At 26.1% G+C, this 26,458-nt stretch overlaps 1 protein-coding gene across 1 annotated transcript in view; it reads left to right on the forward strand.

The window, feature by feature from the left end:
• Positions 1 to 18,955, forward strand: part of LOC122509938 (two pore potassium channel protein sup-9) — a 366,618-nt gene extending 347,663 nt beyond the window's left edge. The window contains exons 3-7 of the mRNA XM_043624274.1: positions 1,559 to 1,984; positions 10,847 to 11,002; positions 15,447 to 15,622; positions 16,978 to 17,307; positions 17,388 to 18,955. Of these exons, the coding sequence (XP_043480209.1) occupies positions 1,858 to 1,984; positions 10,847 to 11,002; positions 15,447 to 15,622; positions 16,978 to 17,307; positions 17,388 to 17,696 (1,098 nt within the window). The 5' untranslated portion in view covers positions 1,559 to 1,857 and the 3' untranslated portion in view covers positions 17,697 to 18,955. The remainder of the gene's footprint in view (positions 1 to 1,558; positions 1,985 to 10,846; positions 11,003 to 15,446; positions 15,623 to 16,977; positions 17,308 to 17,387) is intronic.
• Positions 18,956 to 26,458: the final 7,503 nt, after the last annotated feature.

Consider the following 26,458-nt stretch of genomic DNA (forward strand, 5'->3'; position numbering starts at 1 on the left):
GACACTTGAACTTTCTTTTACAATTCTATGATTTGTGAAATTGTGCTTATAGAAACAAATACACCATCCGTAATTTGTTAAAAACAATTATTAATTAAATTACAACAAAAATTAATTAAACCGATGACTTTTATTGATCCTCGTAAAAATCGTTACTTGGGGGTTTTCGGGGTTGCTGATTAAGAACCTAATGTCAGTTTTTAAAATTTTTCAAATTCAAAATGGCGGATTCAATATGGCCGACGATTTTGGAGAAACTTAACATATTCGTCTGAAAATCATTACTCAGTGATTTTCTGTTTCGCTTATTACGAATCCAAGGTCAACTTTTTTCAAATTAACCATTGCTTTTACAATTTGTTTAAACAATTTAATTATGTTTTTTAGTTCTACTACTATATTTATAGTTCATAGATGTATAAAAATAAATAAATTTTAAATAGTTTTTAATAATCATAATTAATTAATTAATTACAATTTATTATTATTATTATTAATTATTAATTAGTTAAATAAATTAAATAAAAATAAATTAATAAATTATTAAAAAGTAAATTCAAAATTAAACTCAACGTTAAAAACTAGAGGTGTATTCAAAGTATTTAGTATTCGATTTTTTCGGGTACTCGATGTCTTTTCAGTCCTCGGAAATTTCCGTATGCATCAAGTATTCCGTATTTTAAATAATCTTGAACTATCTGATTCAAAAGTTGCGAAAATGGTGGTAAATTGTAAATTGTTAGTTCTAACTTTTCCTCTAGGTTAATAACTTATTTATCGTTTAAATATATTTTACAAAATCAAATTTAATAAAAATCGAAAAATTTTTTTAAAATTCATTTAATTAGATTCTTAATCAGCGACCTCAAAAACCCCCGGGTAACGATTTTTAGACGAATACGATAAGTTTTTTCAAAAGTCGTGCGCCATATTGTATCCGCCATTTTGAATTTTGAAAAACTGACATTGGATTCTTAATCAGCAACCCCGTAAACCCCCGAGTAACCAATTTTATAAAAATCCATTCATTAATTTTTATGTTAATGTGAATTTTCTTGACACGATTTTAATTCTCTGGATAAATTGTTTATAAATAACCATAACTTTTGAAATTTTTAATATTTTGTCTGGCCACTTATGGATGTCTTTATTAGTACCATTAACTTGAAGTTAAAATACTTTTCAGACCTTAAATGAGAAAAAAATGTTGTGTCCAAATTTTCTTGATTTTCGTCCTTCATTTGTAGAATCACCCAAATATGAACTTCTGGAGAATTGTATGACAATCTTTGAGCCTTTAAGCTTTAACTTGCAACTTAGTAGATGTCTTTAGGTTAATTTGTTTTAATGTTATTAACAAAAATGTTTGGACGACTATAGTCGGCTTTATGCGCAGGAGGATTTCAATAGCTAAATTACTTTACTAGAAAAATAATTATATGCTTGAAAGGGTTAAAGAAAGTAAAAAAATATCTTGGATTCATTTGAACATGAACAAAATTGTTATGTTTGGATATTTTGAGATTATTGATAAAGAAAATGTGTCTTTGTGTTGCAGATGAACGAAAGCGGCAAACAGGGAGACCTCGCAAAGACGACGCTTTAAAAAAAAGGAGTCGCGAGCCGGGGCTGTAGCGATTGTACACGGAGTGAATGCGTGCGTGTGTGCAAGGGTGGTATGTGTGCGTGAGAGAGAGAGTGCGTGTGTGTGGTGAAGAGGCACCTTCCTTGTTCGAAAGTCGAAAGGATAAGAAAAAAAGAAGGCGTCATGGGCCCGGCACCCTCTTTTGTCATCCATTAAGAAATGCAAGTAGTTAGGGCTGAGGCCCTGCTAGTGAGCATGTGGCTCACTAGAGAATGAAGAAGCAAAACGTCCGGACCCTATCGTTGATCGTCTGTACGTTCACCTATCTCCTCGTTGGCGCTGCAATCTTTGACGTCCTCGAATCCGAAACTGAAAAACGACGCAAGGAAGCTTTAGATGGTAGTCACTGATCAATTACATTTTCTCATTTTTTCCCTCACATATACCGTCAATGTCACAATAATCGTTCAATAAAAAAAATTAGTTGGTTTTTTGTCTGTTTTCATAAAAACAGACAAAAAACAAAAAAAATTTTTTATTTATATGTCGCCATATTTGATCCACCATTTTGGATTTTTGAATATTGACATCGGATTCGTAATCAGCGATCCCAAAACATCCTGCGTAACAAATTTCAAGCGATTTTAATTTGTTTCTCAAACTTTTTCATTTTTCACCCTCCCCCCAAAAAAAGGAGAGATTTCCACCCTTAAAATTGCATGTTTGCCAAATTCTTTTCCTGGGCATTCCAAATTATCTCCACCAACAGAAATTTTCATAAAATTTAATTTAAAACCTTCTGAAATTTCAATTCACTACCTAATTATTTCTGAAAATTGTAAATTTTTAATTAAAATCTTTTCTAATAAGTTATTTTTTACTTAATAACTTTAATATTCTTAATAACTTAATAACTTTATTCTTGAATTTAATTATTTGAAATAAGTTAAACTGTTTTCATTAGAAATAGAAAAAAACAATCTGTTATTTCATTGTTATTTTCGAAAATTTTTAAGGTGAAAAAAATTCAACGAGCTTTTCTATCAAGTTTTTGAAAAAATTTATTGAACCCCAAAAACCAGAATTTTCGTACTAATTCTATAAAAATTTGATATTTTCCCAGTAGTTTTGATAAAATTCTTTGACATGCCCCTAATTTTCCGGATCAATTTTCTTTTCCCTGATTTCTTATGAAAATAATAAATAAAAAAACATTTTGACCACGTATTACTGTTTGGAAAGTAAAACAAATAATTTCTAGAATTTCTCCTCAATTTTACCTTTTCCGAAAAGTAAATTTTTAAATAAATTTTTGTATTAATTACATATTTAATTAAAAATAATTTTTAAATATAAAATTTTTACTTTTTGTACTAAAATTTTCTCTTCGGGAATAGGCAAAGTTGCAACAACAATAATACCGTTTTAAAAAGAATTAATTTTGATACAATAAAAGAACTTTTGTGACATTGATGGTAATACATAAAAATAGTGATAACGCAGAGTAACTGCAAAAAACCTAATTTAAATGTCCAGGTTTTCCAAAAGGCATATTTTTGAAAATTACAGTAAAATTTTCCATATAATTTGCACGTGATTTAAATTATTTTTAAATTTATAATGCAGTATAGTACCTTTCACAAGCATTTCTCTAAAGTTTTGAAATTTCAAATGAACAAAAATTTCTTTTTTGTTAAACTATTTTAAAAAATTTACTGAATAAAATGAAATTTAAAAAAAATTTATTTAAAAAAACTGAAATTATCCAAAAGATAAAAAAAGGAGAACTTGAAAAATTTATAAACTTTTATAAATTCCAGAATAAAAATGTTTACTAATTTAAATTAATAACTGACTTCGGCAGGGACTCAGTTCAACCTTTTCTGATTACCCAAAAACTGATTCTACATTGCTGATTCTACAAACGAATATACTCCATTCAATATTACTCTCCCTGGACTTATTCTACACAGGGCGACTCTATATAATAATAATAAATATCACACATAACAAATGATCGATTTTCCGTTGACTGATTCTCCACAAATAAACTCTCCAATAATAAATAAAAAATTTGTGACTCTCCACAGACCGACTCTATACGAACTAACTCTCCAAAATTAATGAAAAATATTGTGACTCTCCACAGACCGACTCTACACGAACTAACTCTCCAAAATTAATAAAAAATATTGTGATTCTCCACAGACCGACTCTACATGAAGTAACTCTCCAAAATTAATGAAAAATATTGTGACTCTCCACAGACCGACTCTACACGAACTAACTCTCCAAAATTAATGAAAAATATTGTGACTCTCCACAGACCGACTCTACACGAACGAACTCTCCAAAATTAATTGAAAAATATTGTAACTCTTCACAGACCGACTTTACAAGAACTAACTCTCCAAAATTAATGAAAAATATTGTGATTCTCCACAGACCGACTCTACACGAACTAACTCTCCAAAATTAATGAAAAATATTGTGACTCTCCACAGACCGACTCTACACGAATTAACTCTCCAAAATTAATAAAAAATATTGTGATTCTCCACAGACTGACTCTACATGAACTAACTCTCCAAAATTAATTGAAAAATATTGTAACTCTTCACAGACCGACTTTACATGAACTAACTCTCCAAAATTAATGAAAAATATTGTGATTCTCCACAGACCGACTCTACACGAACTAACTCTCCAAAATTAATGAAAAATATTGTGACTCTCCACAGACCGACTCTACACGAATTAACTCTCCAAAATTAATAAAAAATATTGTGATTCTCCACAGACTGACTCTACATGAACTAACTCTCCAAAATTAATTGAAAAATATTGTAACTCTTCACAGACCGACTTTACATGAACTAACTCTCCAAAATTAATGAAAAATATTGTGATTCTCCACAGACCGACTCTACATGAAGTAACTCTCCAAAATTAATGAAAAATATTGTGACTCTCCACAGACCGACTCTACACGAACTAACTCTCCAAAATTAATGAAAAATATTGTGACTCTCCACAGACCGACTCTACACGAACGAACTCTCCAAAATTAATTGAAAAATATTGTAACTCTTCACAGACCGACTTTACATGAACTAACTCTCCAAAATTAATGAAAAATATTGTGATTCTCCACAGACCGACTCTACACGAACTAACTCTCCAAAATTAATGAAAAATATTGTGACTCTCCACAGACCGACTCTACACGAATTAACTCTCCAAAATTAATAAAAAATATTGTGATTCTCCACAGACTGACTCTACATGAACTAACTCTCCAAAATTAATGAAAAATGTTGTGACTCTCCACAGACCGACTCTACACGAACTAACTCTCCAAAATTAATAAAAAATATTGTGATTCTCCACAGACCGACTCTACATGAACTAACTCTCTAAAATTAATGAAAATTATTCTGTCTCTCCACAGACCGACTCTACACGAACTAACTCTCCAAAATTAATAAAAAATATTGTGATTCTCCACAGACCGACTCTACATGAACTAACTCTCCAAAATTAATGAAAATTATTCTGTCTCTCCACAGACCGACTCTGCACGAACTAACTGTCCAAAATTAATGAAAAATATTGGTGCGGTAGCGAATTAGCGATACTACAAATAAAATAATATTTTGCGGTATATAATTCGGGGCGGTAGCGATACTACACATTTAAACTGTACATTGATGAACTGTTCACGTTCGATTGTATACAGTTGAATTGTATACAAATATGTATTATAAAAATTTATCATTAAACTGTATACATTTCAACTCTACACAAATGATTTTTAATAATTTTATTTTTTTAATATGTTTGTTTGACTACAGTTAGATTCTACACTATTAAATTTGGTAAAATAATAACAAAAAATTCTACACAGTTAGATTCTACACAGTAGAATTATATACCGCAAAATATTATTTTATTTGTTGAACTGTATACAGGTAAATTGTATACAAGATTAAATACGATTAATTGTATACAGTTGTATTGTACACAAAAATTTTTTGTATAATATTATTATTAAACTGTATACATTTCAACTCTACACAAATAATTTTTAATAATTTTATTTTTTAATATGTTTGTTTGCATACAGTTAGATTCTACACTCTTTAATTTGATAAAATAATAACAAAAAGTTCTACACCGTTAGATTCTATACAGTACAATTTTATATATTATTCTACTGTATAGAATCTAACGGTGTAGAATTTTTTGTTATTATTTTATCAAATTAAAGAGTATAGAATCTAACTGTATGCAAACAAACATATTAAAAAATAAAATTATTAAAAATTATTTGTGTAGAGTTGAAATGTATACAGTTTAATAATAATATTATACAAAAAATGTTTGTGTACAATACAACTGTATACAATTAATCGTATTTAATCTTGTATACAATTTACCTGTATACAGTTCAACAAATAAAATAATATTTTGCGGTATATAATTCTACTGTGTAGAATCTAACTGTGTAGAATTTTTTGTTATTATTTTACCAAATTTAATAGTGTAGATTCTAACTGCAGTCAAACAAACATATTAAAAAAATAAAATTATTAAAAATCATTTGTGTAGAGTTGAAATGTATACAGTTTAATGATAAATTTTTATAATACATATTTGTATACAATTCAACTGTATACAATCGAACGTATACAGTTCATCAATGTAGAATTCAAATGTGTAGTATAGCTACCGCCCTAAAAAATGCTGCACAGTAAAATTATATACCGCAAAATATTATTTTATTTGTTGAACTGCAGACAGGTAGATTGTAGGGGAATGTAGTCAAGGTTGGTCTACTGTCTAGGTAGGCCACTCGCGTTTTTTGTCAAGTTTACTAGCGCCACCTACGCGCATTTTTGTCGAAGCTTGTCTTAGTGAAATCTAACTTTTTGTTCAATTACATTTTCGGAAAATCGAAAATTGTGTTTTCTGTGACGTCGGTACAAAAAAAGCTCAAAAAAAGTTTTGTGCATAATGTGAAAAACCATTAATAAAAGATAAAAAACAAATTGAATCGTCAAAGCAAGTATGCAGAAAATTTGTGGGACTCATGGTTGAAAGGAAAACAAAGTAAAAAATCGAGTCCCGAAACGTATCTCTTTATGGTTACAGCAATTCGGTAATGTTACTTACTGTCAAGGTCGGCCACTATGTGTTTAAAATGCGCAAAGATGAGGACGAGCTACTTCATTTGCAAAAACTGCAATTCTGTATAACTCTTAATATAATTGATCAACTTATTAATATTTTTATTTAATTTTATTAATATTTTAGTGCAAAATTTTTTTTTATTTATATTTATTTTTTATATTATTTATTGTTATTATTTTGTTATTTCATTAAGTTACAAGCTGTAAACAATAAAAAATCAATTTTCCGTAACTCCAAACATGTTATTTTATTTTTTAAAGATTAATGCCCTTTGAATTTTAAACATGCCCGACCTTGACTGTAATAGCCAACCTGGACTGCAAATTTTTTTTTTAAATCATTATAACTTTTTCATTTTTAAACCTGTCAATTTACTTTGTACAGAAAAAATTTTCCTATTAAACCGGACTTTCCAACCATATACTTCAATTGTCCAAATTCATTTTAAAAAAAAGGTGGCCGACCTACACTATGTTCCCCTATACAAGATAAAATACGATTAATTGTATACAGTTGTATTGTACATAGAAATTTTTTGCATAATTTGCGGGATATAATTCTACTGTATAGAATCAAACTGTGTACAATTTTTTGTTACTATTTTACCAAATTTAATAGTGTAGAATCTAACTGTATTCTGACAAACAAATTAAAAAAATAAAATTATTAAAAATCATTTGTGTAGAGTTAAAATGTATACAGTTTAATGATAAATTTTTATAATACATATTTGCATACAATTCAACTGTATACAATGTAGTGTATACACTATATGTGTAGTATCGCTACCGCAACAAAATATTCTGTGGAGAATCACAATATTTTTTATTAATTTTGGAGAGTTAGTTCATGTAGAGTCGGTCTGTGGAAAGTCAGAATATTTTTTATTAATTTTGGAGAGTTAGTTCATGTAGAGTCGGTCTGTAAAGAGTTACAAATTTTTTTATTTATTATTGGAGAGTTAGTTCGTGTAGAGTCGGTCTGTGGAGAGTCACAATATTTTTCATTAATTTTGGAGAGTTAGTTCATGTAGAGTCGGTCTGTGGAGAGTCACAATATTTTTCATTAATTTTGGAGAGTTAGTTCGTATAGAGTCGGTCTGTGGAAAGTCACAATATTTTATTTATTATTGGAGAGTTAGTTTGTGTAGAGTCGGTCTGTGGAGAGTCACAATATTTTTCATTAATTTTGGAGAGTTAGTTTATGTAGAGTCGGTCTGTAAAGAGTTACAAATTTTTTATTTATTATTGGAGAGTTAGTTCGTGTGGAGTCGGTCTGTGGAGAGTCACAATATTTTTCATTAATTTTGGAGAGTTAGTTCATGTAGAGTCGGTCTGTGGAGAGTCACAATATTTTTCATTAATTTTGGAGAGTTAGTTCGTATAGAGTCGGTCTGTGGAGAGTCACAAATTTTTTATTTATTATTGGAGAGTTTATTTGTGGAGAATCAGTCAACGGAGAATCGATCATTTGTTATGTGTGTTATTTATTATTATTATATAGAGTCGCCCTGTGTAGAATAAGTCCAGGGAGAGTAATATTGAATTGATTATATTCGTTTGTAGAATCAGCAATGTAGAATCAGTTTTTGGGTAATCAGAAAAGGTTGAACTGAGTCCCTGCCACTGACTTCTTGCTTTTGAATTAGTAAATTTTACTAATAAATTAGTAGAAATTACCATTTACTATAGTAAAAGTTACTAATTCAAAAGCAAAAAGTCAGTCACTAATAATTAAAATTAGTAACTTAAAAACTTAAAAAAACTTAACTTAAAAAAATGGGTAAATAACTGGTTTTTTCATTTTATGGGAAAAATATCTCAAAAATCTGACGTACTAGATAAATTCTGAAATTTAAATTAGATTCAGCACGTCGAAAACTTTCAGAGAAGTATTCTCCGGTTTTTGGTTCAATTTTATGCCTTTTAGATTGAATTTTACTATAATTAAATATGTTACGAAAAACAGTAAAAAAATCTCCCACGATTAAAAAATACTGAGGGACATTTTTTTATTCAACTTAATTTGTTCTTAAAAGTTAATTAAAAACTCAGAAATGAAATTATGTAAGTAAATGAAAGAAAATAATAATTATGAAATAAATAAATAATAACTTATAACTAAGAAATTAACAAGTAAATAATAACTAATAAATAAATAAATTATGACAAAATGAAATGAGTAAAAAAGGAAACTATTTAATATACATGAAAGGAAATACATAATTTTATTAAACTCTTCTTCCTTTGTATTTAAATAATTTCTTCGAAAATAAAAATTTCCGTTTCGCGATATAATTTCAATGCAAATGCAAACAATGTTGAAAATTGATATATTTGAAGTACATTAAAATTTCTCTAAATATATATCGAAAGGTTCTTCTGATGCATGTGAAAATGCTACTTGACACGTAAAATATTTGATATAAATTTCGGTCAAGTGAGAAAATTTACAGTTTGAATTAATTCCCATTTCATTATCCCTCTCGATTAATTGGAATTCGTTTCAAATTATTGACTCATCAGGAGAAAAATATTTTCATTTTTCTTCCACTCGAGATTTTATATTATTCAACATTTTTTCCACAAATAAAATTTCATTTTATTTAATTATCTTTAATTAAATATATTTCAATAATGTTGAATTCAATGGAAAATAAAATATTTAATGGAAAGAAGAATTAAATCCCTTTTTTATTATTTCAAATTAGTTATTCTAATTTCTTAAAAATTATTTTTTTGATAAAATTTTTATACAATAGTAATGAAAAGGAATTTTATAAAAAAATATCAAATTATTGGAAATCCTAAATAGTTTATGAATTTTCTTTCTCAAATTAAAAAAATCCATTGCAATTTTTAGAAGTAATCAATTATTTTATCACTTATTTTTGGATTTAAATGATTGAATTCTCCTATAGAACTTTTTGCTAAGAATTGATTTGAAAAACAATTTCAGTTAAATTTTAGAAAATATTCCAAGAATTGCAGTTTTAATTTTAATTTAATTTCAAAAAGTTTTATATTGAAACTATTTTGAAATTTTAATTCCTGGTGGACAAAGAAATAACAATAAGTATTTAAATTCTTTTTAAACAAAAATTAATCAAATATGAAAAATTTAATTTAGAAATTCTGAAAAAATGTAATTTTTAAAAAATTGTAATTAACATATTTTGAAAATAGTTGAATTCCAGGAAATAATTTTAAATAATTGAAAAAAAAGAAAATTTTCTCAAATTCAATTTTACAAATTTTTTTTAAGTATTTAAATAATTCAATTAAATATTGTTGAATTTAAAAACGAATTGTTATTAAAATTTTGAAAATTATTTGAATGTTAGAAGAGTATAACATGAGTTTTAAGAAATAATTAAATTTTAGAAGGTTTTAAAATTAAAAACTTTTTAACATTTTAATCGCCGTAAAAATATAATAATATTTAAATGTTTATTCAAAAAAATTATTATTATATTATTTTCCATTAAAAATTATTAAAGTTATGAAGAATTTTATTTAAAAATTCAAAAATCTAATTGACTTTTGGAAAATTTGCAGTTGTAATTTTTAGAAATAATTAAGTTTCAAAAGGTTTTAGTTTTACATTGAAATTATTATTTGGAAATTTTAATTAAAATAAATAATAAGTTCTTAATTATAATCGTTTAACAAAAATTATTAAAGTGAATAATTTAATGCAGAAATTTAAAAAAAGTAATTTTTTGAAAAATTGTAATTAACATTTTTTTAAGACTCTCGAAAATAATTTTAAAAATTGAAACAATTAAAAATTTTTTCAAACTTGATTGAAAAAATTTTATATTTGAAAGAATTTAGGTTTATTAATTTTAAAAATTATTTTTCAGTTGTGCTAGTTTTTAATTAATATAAATAATTTTCAATTCTTTTGCGCAATTAATTGAATTTTAGAAAAAATGAAATGAAAATTGTAAATCTGTTTAAATTTAATTTTTTTAAAAATTAATTTAATTATTTTTTAATTTTGTTGTAATTACTTTAATTTAGAATAAAGAAGAATATAAATTGTAATTTTATTTTAATGTTTCAGCCATTGAAAGAATGGTTGTAAATAAATACAACATAAGCGAAGTGGACTACAAGATTATGGAAACCGTGGTGTTGAAATATGAACCACACAAGGCCGGTAAGCAGTGGAAGTTCGCCGGTGCATTTTATTATGCAACCACGGTGCTCACCACTATCGGTAAGTAAATAAACATAAAACTTTTATCCACTTAGATATAAACTTTACGTTCCTATTTACCTCCCTTACTGTTACTCTAAACTATTTCCGTTTCGAATTTTCTCGGAATTTTTTTTTCTCTTTTTTCCATTAAAGGAGAATAACGAAATAATAACTATTAAAATATTAAATATTGTTTTTTTTTAACAATAATTCTTCTTTCTAAAAGAGAAAATACAAGCTCAGCAATAATAGATATTTTTTTAGAATAGAATTTGTTTTAACAATTCTATTATTCAAAATATATAATATTTAATTATTCAATGAATAAAATTATAATATTAAATTATTAATAAAAATAACAAGTTTATTGAAAAAGAATCAGCCCGGAGCAAATGTCAATACTAATTAAAAAAAGAAAGTGTGAAAACTTTTTTTTTTCAAAACACTAGAGTAGTTAAAGATGTATGTGTGTGTGTGTGTCTAACTTGGCTTTAGTCCCGAGTTCAACATTTTTCAAACAGCTCAAATCGTAACCCGCGGGACTTCCGACGAATATCTCGAGATTTATGTGTTTCATTCGCCTCTGAATTCAGTCCAACGAACTTTTCTACTACTTTCCGTAACAACTTAGAAAGCTTGTAGTAAATTGAGTTAAAAAAGGAACGAAACGCAAAAACGAAGAAAAATTTTCCAATTCGTTAATTTTAGTTCATTCTTTTCTAAAATAATTTTTATTAAAACAAATTTTTTTACTTCACTAATTTTTAGTTCATATTTTTATTATACAATTTTCTATATGAGGAAAAAATTTTTCTATAATTCGAAAATCTTAGATTATTTTTACATTTACGAAAAAAGAATTACATTAGATAAAATTAGATAAAATTAAATAAAAATTTAATTGAAATAATATTTTATTTAACATTTAAAAAAAATATATTTTTTAATAAAATGAATAAAAAATACGTATGTTTTAAAATAAATATAAAAAATTAAATAGACTTAAAATCAGGGACCGACACGTACACGAAAAAACACGAAAATTCGTGTCCTGTCCGTGTTTAAGGAATTTAGAATTTATAAGAAACTTTCAAAAAATTTAATAAAATTCTTGGCAAAATTTCAATTATTTTTAAAAATTTTCCTCATTTCAATTATTTTTAATGTATTTTAATAAAAGTTTCCAAAAGAATTCAATTATTTAAACAAAAATTTTAATAAAAATTTCACAAGAATTCAATTAGGTACTTACCAATTTTTTATAAATGCCTTGGAACCAATTCAATTATTTTTAATTTTTTAATGAAGTTTCTTGAAAGAATTCAAATATGTTCAGAGAATTGAAAAAAATAGTTCTAAGAAATTCAATTATTTCGAAAAATTTAAATAAACTTCTTTTAAAAGTTCTATTATTTAAAAAAACTTTGACAAAATTCTTTACAAGATTTAGATAATAAAATTTCAATTTTAATAAAATTTTCCTATACAATTAAATTATTTTCAATACCTTAAGAATTTAATTATTTTCACAAATAATACATTTTTTATGGGAATTCAATTATTTTAAAAAATTCAAATACAATTTTTCCCAAGAATTCAATTCTTTTCAAAAATAAAATTCTTCTCAAGAATTCAATTCTTTTCCAAAATAAAAATTTTCACAGGAATTCAATTATTTAAAAAAAAATTAATAAAATTCTTCGTCAGATTTCAATTATTTTAAATTTTTTAATGAAAAAGTTCTGAAAAATTGAATTATTAAAAAAAAATTTGAATAAAATTCTTCACAAGAAACTAATTATTATCATAAATAATATTTTTTTCCGGAATTCAATTATTTTCGCAAATAAAATTCTTCAGAGGAAATCAATTCTTTAAAAAAATGTTATGAAAATAATGTAATGAAAATGAAAAATGTAAATGAAATAAACTTCGTTGCAAGAATTCAATTATTTTCATAAATAACAAAACTTATCTTAGAATTTCAATTATTTTTTACACAATTTGAAATAAAATGATTGAAAATTGCATTTATTTAAAAAATTTTTTTTGAAGCATAAAGTTTTAGAAATAATTGCATTTTGAAAAGGGTTTAAATTTCAGAAGGTTTGAAATTGAAAATCTTAATTCTTACAGAAAAATAATAATGATTAAATATTTATTAAAAAAAGAAGTTGGGACATTTTTTTTGAGTAAATAAAATTTTTAAAAAATCTATCAACGTAAAAGTGAAAATAAATTTCTGTTCGAGTGAAAGTGAAAATTGCAAATTAAAAATGAGAGTGAAAATGAAGTTGAAAAAAATCTATCAAAGAGAAAATGAAAGTAAAAAGAAAAAAAAAGTGAAAATAAAATACTATAAAAGATAAAATAAAAGAGAAAGTAAAAATGAAAATAAAAATTTATTAAAGTGAAAATGAAAGTAAAATTGAAAGTGAGAATGAAATTAAAAGCAGAAATGGAATTACGTAATCGAATATAAAAAACAATAAAATAATTATAAATTTTCTTAATATATTATGATACTCTTATGTGAAAGAAGGGTCTACATATATAGTATCCCGTGCAGAAATTAAAATGTGGGCCTGATAGGGTACTGGACAGTTTTCCCGATCTCTGGTGTGGCTCTGGGTAGAGAAATTAACCAGTGCCCGACTAGTGTGTGACGCTGTTCCCGACCAATGCCCTACTTAGGGAAAAACTGGTCAGGGCCTCGTCAGTTTTTCTTAAAATTGCCCTATTTTGTGAGGTTCATTTTATTCAAAAGAAATTACAATAAAATTACTGTAATTAAAAATATTATTATATTAGAAACATAATGAACACAACATATTTATACATAACATAATGAGGTATTATAGTCATTTTGACTAATTTAAAAGTGAAAGTGATAAAAATAATATAATTTCAAGAATAGAAAAACTTAAAAATTTTTGAAAAATATAATTTTTGGTTTTATGATTAATTCATTTTTCTTTTGGAGGTTGTCGCTCCTTTCTGCCTCCTTAATTTTATAATATTAATAAAGGTTATAATTTTTGTTTTCAAATGTATAAGTAATAATTAATATTTATTTAATAAATATTTTATTAAAATTTATTAATTATGTTTAAAAAATAGTTATTAAATATTGAAGGTGTTAAATTTAACAATCACTCCGAATCATTTTCTCACTTTAAGCTAATATAATATAAAATAATAATTATTATTAAAATAATATAATATATATACAAACCAAATGATAAATTCATCCTATAAATTAATAATTATTAAAATTCATTAAGTATAATTTGTTAATAATTGTTTATTAATTATTAGTTTTTAAATTCATAATTTTTATTTTCAAATAAATGTATAATAATTAATTATTTAATAACTATTATTATTCGTTATTTATAATTTAGTTGTTATTATTAATAAATAGACTTTATTATAATATTGTACTTAAAGGAAAAAAAATTATATGTATTTTCGTTTTTTAAATATATTACCATAATTATTTTATAAAGTGTTTTAAAAGAACACGCTTTTTTAACTTAAATAACTGTATTAAAAAAGTTAATTTTAAAAAATTAAATTTATTTACATGCTTTTAAAACGAGGAAAACTGTTGAGGCCCTGATCAGAGCCATATTTCATATCTAGTGAACACCCCACTTAGGGTTTTGGACAGAATTTCTGGTCAAACCCATAAGATAAAAAAATTCTTAAAAATGTAGTATAATTACTCCGTTTAATTAATTTCTTCAATTGTTTATAATTTTATTATGGGGACTAATTTAAAAAACTTAATTTATTTACACTTTATTCAAACGAGGAAAACTGTCGAGGCCCTGATCAGAGCCCTATTTAATATCTAGTGTACACCTCACTTGGGGTATTGGCCAGAAATTCTGGTCAAACCCACAAAATAAAAAAACTATTAAAACGATAGTATAATTACTCTCTTTAATTGTATTCTTCAATTGTTCATTATTTTTTATTAAAAGTAATTTTAGAGATTTAATTTTTTTACACTTTTTTTAAACAAGGAAAACTGTCGAGGCCCTGATCAGTACCCTATCTAAAATCTAATGAACACCCTACCTGGGGTTCTGGCTAGGAATTCTAGTCAAACCCCTAAAATAAAAAAATGATTAAATAACTAAAATAATGATTGCCTTTCATTGTTAATAGCTTCTACAACAAAAAGGAATTCTAAAAACTTTATTAAAAAAAAAATTTAATAGGGAAAACTGTCCAGGCCCTGACCAGAACCCTGTTTTAAATAGGGCAAAGTGGGACATTTTCTGCACGGGATTGATAGATAAAAAAGTAATCAAAGTGTAGAACTTATAAAAATAGTTTTTCACAATGAGGAAAAAAATTGCAAAAATTTATCATAATAGAAATTTGAATATATTTTAAAAGGCAAGTTTGAACGATAAGAAAGAAGCTCGTTAAGATGGATTTATTCCCGTAGGTTATGGACACTCGACACCAAACACTATAAGCGGGAAGCTCTTTACGATGTTTTATGCGATCATCGGTATACCATTGGGCCTTGTGATGTTCCAAAGTATAGGAGAACGGGTGAACAAGTTCTCCTCCGTCGTGATACGAAATGTTAAGCGACTTCTTAACTGCAGGAACGTTCAGGTAATTTTTTTTTTATTTTATCAAAAAATGTATTTTTTTTAATTTTATGTTATTGAATTTGATATAATATCAAGCCTCGGATTGAACGTTTTTTTTATAAAGTTATATTCACAATTCAATAAATTATATAGAGTTGCGCTAACGTTTGTTCTGGCTGTTTAATTATTCTTTCAGAAAAGAAGAAATTCAAAAAATATCTGGTTTATTGGATTGAAATTTAATTGAGAATGGCGGATCTAATATGACGGACCTATTTTTCAAAAATCGTACTTTTTTGCTTGAAAGTTGTTACTCAGGGGTTTTTGATGTCGCTGATTACGAATCTGAAGTCAATTTTTGCAAAATTCAAAATGTCGGATCCAATATGGCCGAAAAAATATAAATATTTGTCAATCTTTGCGAAACTTACTATTAAGGGGTTATTTAGGTCGCTGATTACGAATCTGAAGTCAGTTTTGCAAAATACAAAATGGCGGATCCAATATGGCAGATCCATTTTTCAAAAATCGTACTTTTTTGCTTAAAACTTGTTTCTAAAGTACTAATAAGAATAACTAAATATCAAGTGCAATTAATAAAAACAGCGTAAATTGTTTCAAGCAAAAAAGTACGATTTTTGAAAAATGGATCTGCCATTTTATATTTTGCAAAACTGACTTCAGATTCGTAATCAGCGACCCAAATAACCCCTTAGTAGTAAGTTTCGCATAGATTGACAAATATTTATATTTTTCGGCAATATTGGATCCGACATTTTGAATTTTGCAAAAATTGACTTTAGATTCGTAATCAGCGACCTCAAAAACCCCTGAGTAACAACTTGCAAAAAAGTACGATTTTTGAAAAATAGGTCCGCCGTATTAGATCCGCCATTTTGTATTTTGCAAAACTGACTTCAGATTCTTAATCAGCGACCCAAATAACCCCTTAATAGTACCTAAGTTTCGCAAAGATTGACAAAAATTTATATTTTTCGGCCATATTGAATCCGCCATTTTGAAATTTCTTACAAGTCCACCATCTTGAATTTTTAAAAAAGGCCACTATGCAAATAAAAGTAGAGGTTCAAAGCTTTAATTTAAGCCCTATTTTGATTTTTTTCGTTGAAATTAAAAATAGACAGATAGAGGGTAAAATTTGACAAAGAATGCTCCAATATATATAATATAAAATATTTTTTTTAATAAAAAAGTATTGTTAGGCACAAAATTGAATCAAAATGTCCAAAAAATGTTTGTTTCTATAATAATCAAGAGGAGGACTTTTCGATTCGGTTTTTTCGTGACAAAATTACAAATATACATATATTAATGAACAATTAATAAATGAATGAATTTAATTGAACTGTTGAATAGGCCTCGGAAATAAATCTTATTTGTGTGGTGACAACACTTTCGATCCTAACCATCGCAGGCGGAGCTGCCGCTTTCTCTAGGTACGAGGGCTGGTCCTATTTTGATTCTGTCTACTATTGCTTCATTACCTTGACAACCATCGGTTTTGGCGACATGGTAGCCTTACAGAAGAACAGGGCTCTCGAAGAAAAGCCCGAATATGTCATGTTCGCTTTGATCTTTATTCTCTTCGGGCTTGCCATCGTGGCCGCCTCTTTGAATCTTCTCGTTCTCCGATTTGTCACGATGAACACTGAGGATGAGAAAAGAGATGAAGCTGAAGCTCTGCAGGTAATGAATTTGAAAATTTTATTTCATCTTTTTGAAGACAGGAAAAAAAACTGATTTTTATTTTCAATTCTTGTCCACAGGCTGCGCAGGGTGCGGTGCGACTGGAAGGCGACGTGATAACAGCGAATGGCTCGATATTATCGGGTCAGTTGGGTAACCAGGGTGACACTATCTCTCTGGACGATGACGGGGCGTCGGTGTGTAGTTGTCGATGCAGCGGTTTTTACAAGAAGCGACGGCGGTTACCACGTTTCACGGTGCGTCGATCGCCTGGCAAAATATCTCATTTGCTACCGATGCAACAACTTCCGGCTATGAGTCTTCGGCCTCCGCCTTTAACGCCTCTCTTGCAGCTTCCACCAATGTACCAACATCGGGCCAGCATCTAACAATATCCACTCGTTCTTGATTTGCCAAAATAAAACAAAAAACTTCCAATTATGTACCAATCGCGATGAGCTTGTGAATATTATAGAAAAAACAGGACACTGCAAGAAAACAAAGATCACTAGAAATGTGCGCACAATAATTCGTAAACAGAAATTTCCTTTTTGTAAATTCCAGGACAGAAGTTAAATCGTATTTTCTATTTTCATTCCACATTACAAGTTAAGTAATTGACATTCCAATTTCGAGTCAAAATTTAACAAACTCCTTTGGATTTGTCACATTTTTTTCATTCGTCCAAGCAGGAAATTTTCCCGAATCAGCAAAAAAGGTATCAAAATTCAGAAATAAAAAATAGAAAGATTGTCAGCTATTTTTATAAAAATTCTCTTTTTACTTGACTGATAAATTCGATTATTGAACAAAATTCCCTTCGAAGGGAGAGAAAAAAACTTATAATTCTCCAAATAAAAATTCGATTATGTCAATTGCAAAAGGTCAAAAAAATTTATCTTTCAGTGAAGCAAAAATAGAAAAGGAACAAAAATGTAAAATGAGACATGACAGGGAATAAATGTAGAATATCGTAAATCATACTTGTTCTTTCCGTGAAGAAATGAGATGATTTTAGCGCCATGTTGGATTTCAAGAAATTTATCTATGTACATGTACAATGTTTCAAAGAAAGAAAAAAAAAGATATATGCTCCCTGGCACTCAAGACGCCTGGGGCATGAATGTAAATATTATTATTCAAACAAACAAAAACACTATACATCATTCTATATCCGTGCACAATTTTTGATACTCAATTTGCTCAAAGTATTAACGAAAAACAATATAGAAAAATTTACATACCTTTCACACGAAGGAAAAGTATATTTTTATTTAATTTCTAAATTGAAAAAAAAGAAAATTTATGCTTTTTGTTCAAAAAAAAACTATTACAAAATAATTATTCATCTTTGTCAAATAGAAAAATTAATATTTTAATCCTATAGAATAAAAAAAATTATAACGACAAATTCACGACGTATCTTTCAAATAAATGGTACTATCGACAGAAAAGAGAGAGAAAAAAACTATGACGGCGAGTTGTGCCTCGCCCAAAAAGTTCGCATAATACTTGGTCCATTTAGAGTCGGAAAATAGTTTTCTTTCTCTTTCAAAAATTGACAGAAAATTTAGAAATTAAATTATTCGAAATGAAAAAATTAAAAAACATTCTTGATTAAAATTAAATTTTTTTTTAAATTGTTAAATTATTATTTCAGGGATCACAGTAATTTTTTCATTAGGTAAAAAAGGAAATTTTATTTTTCAAAAAGAGGATTTTATTTTCCAAAAAAGGGAATTTTCAAATTAAGTAAAAAAATTATTATTATTATTATTATTTTCCAAAATTTTTTAAAAATTCTTGGCAAAATTTTAATTATTTTCAAAAACTTTCCTCAATTTAATGCTTTTTAATATCTACTACTTTAAAAAAAATTCCTAAAAGAATTCAATTAGTTAAAAAAAATTGTAATGAAATTCTACGCAAAAATTTAATTCTTTTCATAAATAATAAAAATTTCACAGGAATTCAAATATTTACAAATGATTTTCATATATTATTCAATTATTTTCATAAATAATAAAACTCAATGCTGAATTTCAATTATTTTTAATACAATTTTAATGGAATTCCTCGAAAAAAGTTATTATTCTTAAAACTTTTATTAAAATTTATCAAAGAGATTTAATTATTTTAATAACCTTTGCTACAATTTATTTATTAGAATTTAAGTATGTATTATTTTCAATGCATTTTTAATTAAATTTCTTTAAAGAATAAAATTATTTTCAAAAATTTTAATGAAACTCTTTGCGTACCAATTCAATTTTTTTCAAAATAATTTTAATAAAATTCTTCGCAAAAATCCAATTATGTTTAGAAATTTACAAAAAATTCTCGTCAAAATTTCAATTATTTTTATAAATATTAAAATTTGTCGCCGAAATTCAATTATTTTTAAAACTTTTAATAAAAATCTTGTCAGATTTTCAATTATTTTTAATACAATTTTCATCAAATTTCTCGAAAAATGCAATTATTCTTAAAAATTTTATAAAAATTTGTCAATTATTTAACCATTTGTTGATAAATTTTTTTACAAAAATTCAATTGTTTAATAAAATATTTATTTTTATAGTTAAATAATTGAATTCTCGTAGAATTTTTTAATAAATATTGATTTAAAAATGTATTTCAAATTAAAATCTTTGAAAATAAAATAAGGGGAATTAATTTATTTACAAAATAAGAGGAAAAAGGGGGGAAATTTATGATTTTAGATGTTTTAGGGGATTTTATTAATTTAAGGGAATAAAAAAGGGAAAAGAGGAAGAAAAGGGGACTAACTGTGATCCCTGATATTTTCTAATCGGAATTATTTTATCAATATTTTTTCCTCTTAAAAATATAAAAAACAATATTATTTAATCAAGGACTAATTTTTAATTTTAACTTTATTTTAAAAATAACTAATTTTCGATATAATTAAAAAAAAACAAAAATTCAACTTTTGTCCTCGAATCGATTAAATTTCGAAAAATAAAAAGTCGCCTCACACAAAAAACATATTTCAAAAATGAAATAAGAAAGAAAGTGAGAAAATTACCGATATTATATTTAGAAACGGATTTAAACACAAAGTGATCTGTCTTCTATCTTAGAAATAATAAAATAAAAAAAAATGCACACAAAATAGAAAACAAAAGGATATTATTGCGATTTCTTGAAATCACTGTATTGAGAATCGAGTACAAAACGTTGTACAAGTGACCATTGTGTTTAGTGGCACAAGAAAGATATGAAAAGAATATTTAAGAGAGAAGAAAAATGATATAACTTACGTCACAAACTATATACTATAAAAAAACATCTTTTTCATCAGAGACATTTTACAATTTGTAAATATGAAATATAGATATTAAAAATTGTAAGATTAGTATTATATTAACTCAGAAATTTCGACTTATGATGTGTATAAAACGTAATTTAGTGATAATTATACAAGGTTCTATTTGTAATAATCCTATTCAAATAATATCGCGTTTTAATTCAAAAATCAATTCTTTATTAATCTTCTTTCCAATAAAATGTTAAAATTGAAGTTACATCTGCAGAAATATAATTAAAAAATTTTCTTTATTTTTCTCTAATCTTTGTTATTGTAATACAATTTTTATTATTAATAAAAAATTTTTTTATGAATTTTAATAAACTAACCAGGAAAAAATGCTATTTCTTGAATTCGATTGTTACAAAACCTGTTGAATGTGTGAAATGCGAGGACACACTTCCTTTCTTAAATTCTCCACTTTCTACACTTAAAAAAAAGTAAAAAAAAATTTCATCCTTTACAGATCATAGCAGAAATACTTTTTGAGAAAAAAAAATTCGTACTTATAAATAGTTACAGTAGATCCTCGCAAAGTTATCGCGTTATCGAGACTGACTTTTCAGAAAAAAATACGACCAAACATGATTTATTGAAAATAAATAATCACCGTCTCACGTTTCTTGATTGATTCAATTCCCTCGAGAATGAAAGACTAAAACATCAAATAGTTAACCATCTTCTGAAACTCTCGAGTTGAGAGTAATTTAAAAGAGAATTTTTAATGCCCTTTAAATGTTAAATTAACGAAGGTTAGTTAAGTATTTTAAATATTCTCAATTCAGAGGAAAAAGTGAAGAGGAGGGAAAAAAATTGAATCAATATTGAAATTTCGATATCGCGGGCACTTCAGCGACAATAATAAAAACAAGTTTTTTGGGATCGCCTCTGTAGAAATCAGCTTTAGTCGCTTCTTCCTATAAACACCACAAATCCATTCCAATTATGGCATTAGTTTCAGGCTTCACTTTCCAAAAACTGATACCTAAAATTCTCTTTAAGTGCAAGAAACACAAGACACTTGCTACATCTTCATTAAAGACAAATTAACGACGAAAAAAAGAAGCAGAGAGAAAAGAAAATCCTTTGTAATATAGTAGGATAAATATAATAAATTATTATTATCGTCCTATTCGAAAGGACTTTGTACGATACCGCCAATTACGAACTAATGCGATTGCGTCTGTGAGATTTAAATAAAAAATTATCAATACCTAATTTACAAAAAAAAAATTTTTTTATTTTTTTATAAAGAAATTATAAATAAATTTACTGACCACTTGGTAGGCATTGTAAATTTACTCAATTGATAATTTATTCAATAATGTGAATCTATTCCTAATATAAAACTAAAAAAAACATTGTCCACTGTCGAAAATTTTGGAATTGTTAAATTTTCTTCTTATTTATTATTTAAAATGTTGTTTTTAAAGCAAAATTTTGAATTAGTCTAAAAAATGTCTTTACTATTTTATTTATTTACCTTTGTTGATTTTATTGAAACAAATTCTTAATTAATTATACAGAAAAATTATTAAATTTTACCTTTTTTATAATTTAGAAAAAAAAACTGTTCTATCGTACAAAACAGACTTTTATTAATTTTTAATATTAATAAATATTTTTAAATAAATTTTTTATCAAATTTGATTATATATTTGGAATAAATTCTAAGAAAAATAATAAATATTCTTTAAACTTATTAAAATTACAATATATGTTTATAAAAAATTATGTAAATTATTTAAATATAATTAAAAATACAATATTTAATAAACAATTAAATTTAGCAATTTAAAATCTAGAAAAAAATTGATTTATTGCATTTTTAATTAATTTAAAATTAATAATAAAAAAGGTTAAGTTTCGAATAATTTGTAATTAAAAAATAGAAAAATAATTTGCAAAAAGAATTATTTTATCAAAAGAAAAATTATAATTAGTAAAAATAATTAAATTATTATTAAATTTGCGTATAAAAAAATACTGCACGAGTATAAATGGCCATAATGTTGAGTCCGATTGCGCAATATATATTTATTGTAATAAGCTTTAAATGCTAATTGAATGTAAACGACATTGCGAATAAAATCACCGCGCACATTGCAGGAATTTTTTTGTTATATTCACTGTATAATATTTGTAATATAGCGTGTCCCTAAACTAAAAAAAAAATTGTCCAGAAACTTTTTGTGCCCCAGTATCAGAATTTTTCTGACAAGAAAAGAAAAAACAGGGGATTATGTATAATTGGATTGCCTTTAATTCTTAAAATGCTAATAATTGTCCAAATAGAATATTATATTTGCGAAACACCTTATAAACTGGTGAATTAATTCTTCATAGAAAGAAAAGAGAGATAAAAAAATTGTAAGCTTTATTAAAAAAAAGCAATCGCAAAGTAGAATTTACCTTTTATTCCAAATATTGTTGGTTGATGTTTTATTGTTCAGCTGACTAATATCAACAATTTTTAATATCAAAATGTCGCAATCGCAAACGGTATGAGCAAATACAAAAAAGAATAAAAAAAATAAGAAACTTTTAAATTTATATAAAAAAAGAAAACAATTGTCATCAACGATTTTTCGACCAACGCTTCGTTCTCAGTGTCAAATTAATAAAAAAAATTCAAGAAAGTGAACAAAAAATAAGTAGATACAAAATGCAAAATTTTTTAAAACCGTAGATTGGCAGTCAAAATCGAAGACGCGCAAAATTGGAAATTTTTTCTAATTTTATTTGCTTTTCTCATGACATTCTATAGGGATTACAATTTTATTTTTAAAAGAATGCACTTTTCTAAAAAGTAATTAATACTTTAATTATTTTTGAAAGGTTCTTTAATTATTTACACTAATAAAAGTTATTAAACTTAATTTTTAATTAATTAAAATTATAAATTTATTTAATTAATATTTATTTAATAAATTATTTCTTGTAATTCATTAAATAATTTTTTAAATTCCAAAAAATTCTTATTTGAAGAAAATGTTAAATTACTTCATAAATATCTATTACAAAAAATTTAAACAATCACAAAAAGAAAGATTTAAATTCACATTTCCTGGAAAATAAAGAGAATCATCTCTCATTACAGACCAATTTTGCACGATCTATAAAATATATACCGTAAGAAAAATAAAAAAAACGTCGATTAGATACACGTGCATTCGCAGATATTTAAACTTCCCGCATTTTTAACTTTATATTATAGTAAATAACAGAGTCGGTATAATATTATATATAAACGAATAACTTATACAATTATTAATAATAATATTTATAATAGTTGTAAAAATTGACTTCCGAGTGGTTGAAAATGGGGGGAGGGATAATAGAAGAAGGGGTGGGTCAGAGATATTTAAAAAAAGAAAGAAAAGACAACAATTTTGCTATTATTGTTATAGCCTAAGTGTGATTCATCGTCACAAATTAAGAAAATGAACTAATTGACTAATTAATTAAGTTAAATTTGAGCATCGAAGTTATTATACGCAGTTATTAATATCTTTGAAACTTATTTTCATGTCTCTTATTAATATAATTCGTTGAAATCTATAGAGAGTAAAACAGAAAAAAAAATTGGTCGGAAAAAACGAGTCATTTATTATTACTTGTAACAAAGAATAATTTTCTTTCTTTTGCAATAAAAAAAGCGTGTAATAAATATTTACAGAAAATTGCGGAACAAAAGCGGAAACTGCATAATTATTGGAAGTATCATTAAATACATATGTCCGGCAAATTTTTCAATTTGCAAAGAAAAAAAATACTGTACCTTTCCTTCTCGGATTTGGGGATTTGATCTATTTTCATTTTAAGTGGGAAAAAATTGTTCATGAACAGAAAAAACTCGATATTATACATATCTGTTAATTTCACCAACAGTGATAGACGAATTTTCAACTCAAGTCAATGATATTAATATTTGAATGCGATTTGGAACAAATTATTATTATTCAAAATACCATTTTCTTTTTTGCGAAAATTGTTCTTCAGTTGTTAATTATAATTATTATAGGTATAAATTTATATAATAATTATTAGTTAATATTATGAGTAATTTAAAAATTTATAATTCTTTACAACATTTCTTTTTAGGTATCACTAAAATATTGTTTTATTATTCATAAATAATATAAATTTTTAATATATTTATAATTATTGAGAGACGAAAATGAGATAAAAATTTGAAAAAATACGCGTAACAAGTTTCGTAAAAGAAATGAGAAATAAATTTTTCATAAATACAATCATGTTTCCCAAATCTGCCTACAAATATTCCACACGAAAAATTATCATGTGTACCAATTTTCAATTGAAAATTATTGGTGGCAATTTGTTAATTATGTACTAATGGACTTCCTGATTATACGCTGGTATTATGATAATACATGTGTTCTGCCACAATAAAGCAGTTTTTTAAACTAAAATATTGTGAAATTTATTTAAATTTACCATACCTACATATATTTGAAATATCAATTCAGGGTTGGGCAGTTACCGAAAAAAATGGCCAGTGGTCAGGGTTGTGCAGTGATTCATCACTCTAGGTTTTTGACGTAAATTACATGGGGACGCATGATTATTCCCCAAATGTCATTCTTCCGAAATGTCATTTTACCGAACTGCACTTTTGCAAATAGTCATTTTTGCGAAAAGCCATTTTCGCGAAATGTCATTTTTACGAATAGTCATTTTTGCGGATAGCCATTTTTGCGAATAGTAATTTTTGCGAAAAGTCATTTTTACGAATTTTCATTTTTGCGAATTGTCATTTTTTGCGATTCGACATTTTTACGAATTGTCACTTTTGCGAATCGACATTTTTACGAATCGCCATTTTTACGAATTGTCACTTTTGCGAACCGACATTTTTGCGAATTGCCATTTTTGCGAAAAGTAATTTTTACGAATTGTCGTTTTTGCGAATTGTCATTATTGCGAAATTTCATTTTTGAGAAATGTCATTTATGCGAATTGTCACTTTTGCGAATCGCCATTTTTACGAATTGTCACTTTTCCGAAAAGTCATTTTTGCGAATTGTCATTTTTGCGAAAAATACAATAGTAAACTTGTAGGCATATATAGATTCACTATTGTATTTTTCGCAAAAATGACAATTCGCAAAAATGACTTTTCGGAAAAGTGACAATTCGTAAAAATGGCGATTCGCAAAAGTGACAATTCGCATAAATGACATTTCTCAAAAATGAAATTTCGCAATAATGACAATTCGCAAAAATAGCTTTTCACAAAAATGACAATTCGCAAAAACGACAATTCGTAAAAATTACTTTTCGCAAAAATGGCAATTCGCAAAAATGTCGGTTCGCAAAAGTGACAATTCGTAAAAATGGCGATTCGTAAAAATGTCGATTCGCAAAAGTGACAATTCGTAAAAATGTCGAATCGCAAAAAATGACAATTCGCAAAAATGAAAATTCGTTAAAATGACTTTTCGCAAAAATTACTATTTGCAAAAATGGCTTTTCGCAAAACTGACTATTCGTAAAAATGACATTTCGCAAAAATGGCTTTTCGCAAAAATGACTATTCGCAATAGTGCAGTTCGGTAAAATGACATTTCGGAAAAATTACATTTGGGGAATAATCATGCGTCCCAATTACATGGATATTTTACATATGTAAAATACGTATTTTACCCCCCCCCTGCATACGAAAATGCATTATGTTCGAAATTTTCGAGGTGATTCATATACGTAAAAAAATTAACTATATTAATCTTCATACTCATTCTGTCTGTCACAGTATGAGAGAGAAAGCATGATAAAGAGAAAGAGAGGGAGGTATTG

This window comes from Leptopilina heterotoma, unplaced genomic scaffold (genome assembly GCF_015476425.1).
Source record: "Leptopilina heterotoma isolate Lh14 unplaced genomic scaffold, ASM1547642v1 Lhet_65, whole genome shotgun sequence".
In the NCBI taxonomy this organism is placed as follows: Eukaryota; Metazoa; Arthropoda; class Insecta; order Hymenoptera; family Figitidae; genus Leptopilina; species Leptopilina heterotoma.